We start from the raw sequence: 3575 nt of genomic DNA on the forward strand, positions 1-3575 counted from the left end.
TATACTTGAAGCAATAATCATCCTGATTCTTTACATTTACAACAGCTTTCTTGTTTGCAATGAAAGCTGGTAAGGATATATGTTTACATCCTCTTAATGGATAGTATTTATTAATTCTTAGTTCCAGCCCTATAATACTCTTTAGACTCCATCCTGAACCTTTACCTTGGTGTTCTGATTGTTCTGTTAAAAGTTTATCAAAAGCGTTTTTACAATACGTGTTTAGATCTGTACCTAGTAGTATGGGCTCGTTTGCAGTCTTAAATGACAGTTCTTTGATTTCATCTTCTTCTCCTTCAGTTCTTGCATAGATACATTTTAAAATAATATTACATTTCAGAGTTTTCGACTTAAGAAGGTGTTCTTGAATTTTTGAAATAATCAAAGGTTTCGTGTGATATTTTAAAAAATTACCTATATCGATGTATCCTTCACCATTTGTTAAGTAATAGGTTTTAAGCCTACATTTTGCAGCAGACTCGGTCTCAATAATTGGCAAATAGCCCAATGTATTTTTTAAATGAGTGTTACTTGCAGGGTGATTGTCAGATTCTCTGTACCACGTATTACATGGTTTACAAAATTTGAGTTTAATCGTTGCAAGATAGTTTTGCATCGTTAACAGATTACAATAGAATAGTAATTTATATTTGACAATGATATGGAGTATTTCTTATTCAAATTATAAAATGTATTTTTCTATAATTGGCTAGTCCCTACGATGAATTGTACTATAGTAATTGATGGTTTTTCACTATCTCTTACTATTGATGATCTTCGAGCGCAGCTCAGCCAGGCGTCTGGTTTGAGCCAACGTGAGGTCTGCCGCAGCGGAGATTATTGTCACTGCCCCAGCATACTCCCCAAACCTGGCCTGGAGCGATGTGAGCTTCACACAATACGGCAGCCGTACTCTGTATGTTTGGTCATCCCTCCGTTCAAACTTAAACAAACATGTAAAATAAAATTAATTTATAATATTTTTTAAACGTGTGTTAAAATAAATTAAGTGCTGTTATCTTCTGTACCTTATCTAGAAATATATCAAAGTTTAGTTATAGGTTTAGTCATAAGTTTAATTTATAGGTAAAAAAATAATTAATCAACCTAAACATTAATTAACAAAGAAAATAATGATGAACATGAAACGATAAATTAAAGCCTTCTTGTTCCATACAATGACAATTTAGTTTTTTGGGCAATCATTTTTGAAATAATCATAATTCAAAATGTAGATATAAAAATAGAAATTGACATTGATAATTTAATTCATAAGTATGATTATTTAATTTAGGGTATTATTACTTGCAAATAAGTTTAATATACAGTGTATTTATCAGATAGTGATATAACATATCATCACTATTGAATCTTAGGTGAATTTGGTTGAAAACATTTTAAAGATATAAAGTATAACGTTTATAAATCTAAAGTTTTTTATCAATAATATTTTTATTTTTTTCCTACCTGAACATTAGGTTGAGGGAACACTGCCTTCAAGATAATGTAGAGGTCTTCAAGACTCTCCAGGCCTGATCCCTCGACGATGGAAACGTCCCAGGTGGAGGGTGTGGTCAGCGCGTTGGAGGAAGACATGATGATAATGATTTTGTGTGCGCGAATTATATATCTATATATATACTGATAAGATATGACGTCTTTGACCTTAACCTCCACACGTGGTATTTACGTTATCAGTCGGAAGTCATTAAACACACACGCTGCAACGCTGCACTTTGTAATGGTTACGCAAATTATTATGTTTTGATAAACTAATGCTGCATCCATGATAATCCCTATCAAGAGTTTTTGCACGCCACGATAAGCCTTGCATCATCAAGGATAATTATCAGCTCAGCGCTAAATATTTATTTAAATATACAAACAGTAGTTTTATGATATAAATGAATTTCAGATATAAATGTACAAATATCCTTATTAAACAAATTGTTTTCATGGTAAACAACGTCATCGTTAAATGACATGCCATAAAAGCGCTTTTAAGTCCACCATAAGTGTTTTTAAATTAATTTATTAAGATATTATTATTTATCCATTATTTCTTACATAAGGCTAACAATTTAACATTCTATTTACTCCACACATTTGGAAAACTATCTACACTCAACACTAAATGGCAGAAGCGAGAAGCGTTTGTCAGTCAAACGTTACCACCTTAAAAATCGAGTTTTAAATAAAAATATTTATAATACATCTTGTCGTACGCCCGACATCAGGTAACAAACACCCTTCCAAACCGACACACCTCCGACACCTTTCCCGTGTGCCAGCCTCCGCGGTGCCAGCTCTCTCAACCGTCCACCCCGACACGCCGACGGAAACTTTCGACACCGTGTGCCAGCTCTCTCACCGTGCCAGCTCTCTCACCCATGTACGTTCTCCCCGTGCCAGTTCTCTCAGCCGTTTAATAACACGGTGGTGCTAGCTCTCTCATTTTTACCCTACTGCTACTCCTTTCACTGACTACACGTGGTTGTACTGTCACTGTCAGTGTATGGTTATGTGATCTGTTAAAGTCTTTAAATTTTGATTCAATTTATCATTGTTAATGTTATACGCCTTTAACTATTCAGTTCTCATTTCTATGTAGAAATATTTGGACGTGTTATTGGCAGGCCAGTTTCTCATACAGACACATTGTTTTATTTTTAATTAATTTAGATTCTTTACAAAAATGTCTCGTAAGATCTATCAGTGTAAAAGGACAAAGAAATCCCACGTAAAAAGGTTGTTTTTGAGAAGACAAGAGGTGCGAAAACCAGGAACTAGTTTCGATTGATAACAAGCATGTTAATCAGTTAGAAGATTCCGAATCAATCTTCAATAAGCTTATGGAAGATGGTCCTTCTACAAGGCACAAAGAAGTAATCGACAAAAGGTGAGTTTAAGAAAAACTAACTATTTATTTTCAAAACTATTTATTTACCATGGTTCTCCAAGTCAATGTATGGATACCCATAGTATAAATATGTAATCAAATGCAAAACCCCTTTCCTGTATATGGTTAGACGTGAGGTACTGGGCAGGTACTTCATGTTGGAAAATGATTAACCAATGAACAGATATGGAAATGCATACCTTCATAACTGCAGTAGCAAGAGTAACAACATCACTGACCTAATAAATGAAATTGTGCAAAAATATTTCAGGATAATTTTGCAGACGAATTATCCTTTAATGTGCTCTTTTGGTATATACTGGTTATACCTACTACTACGGAATGATCGTCAAAGTAATTTGCATGTAAATGAATTTGGTTTAATGTAATGCAGGTTTAGTCCCCGAATGTTGTTTGGTATTTTCATAGTCTTTATTGATCACCTTTCAAGTCCAAATAACTTTAAACCAAGGTAGTTTTGTTTTTTATGTTCTATAGTATGAACGACGATCAAGAACAACACATAGTATGTACAACTGATTCAAACACAGATGATGATGAAGCCAACTTTCCACCTTTGATTGTGGAACATTAGCCGACACCGACAGAGACACAATTTAAACTATCTGGTCGTCGCATAGTCAATGTAAAACACGTGATGGAACAGATGCGCACT

General features: G+C 34.1%; 1 protein-coding gene across 1 annotated transcript; it reads right to left on the reverse strand.

Annotated features, from left to right (window-relative positions):
* Positions 1-550: 550 nt before the first annotated feature.
* On the reverse strand, positions 551-1622 carry LOC129005271 (uncharacterized). The gene is made up of 2 exons (XM_054434111.1): positions 1468-1622; positions 551-943 (listed from the first exon to the last, which is right to left on the reverse strand). The coding sequence occupies exons 1-2, from the start codon at positions 1594-1596 to the stop codon at positions 755-757; spliced, it is 318 nt and encodes a 105-aa protein (XP_054290086.1). The 5' UTR covers positions 1597-1622; the 3' UTR covers positions 551-754.
* Positions 1623-3575: the final 1953 nt, after the last annotated feature.

The sequence above is a fragment of the Macrosteles quadrilineatus genome, unplaced genomic scaffold (genome assembly GCF_028750875.1).
Source record: "Macrosteles quadrilineatus isolate MER2022 unplaced genomic scaffold, UCM_ALF_1.0 Scaffold_18__1_contigs__length_3160703, whole genome shotgun sequence".
In the NCBI taxonomy this organism is placed as follows: domain Eukaryota; kingdom Metazoa; phylum Arthropoda; class Insecta; order Hemiptera; family Cicadellidae; genus Macrosteles; species Macrosteles quadrilineatus.

Excerpts from the sequence above, each read along its gene's own strand:
- LOC129005271 (XM_054434111.1), bottom strand. The coding sequence starts at position 1,596 with ATGTCTTCCTCCAACGCGCTGACCACACCCTCCACCTGGGACGTTTCC. Across the intron at positions 944-1,467 it reads TCCCTCAACCTAATGTTCAG|TTTGAACGGAGGGATGACCA; the intron begins GTAGGAAAAAAA and ends TGTTTGTTTAAG.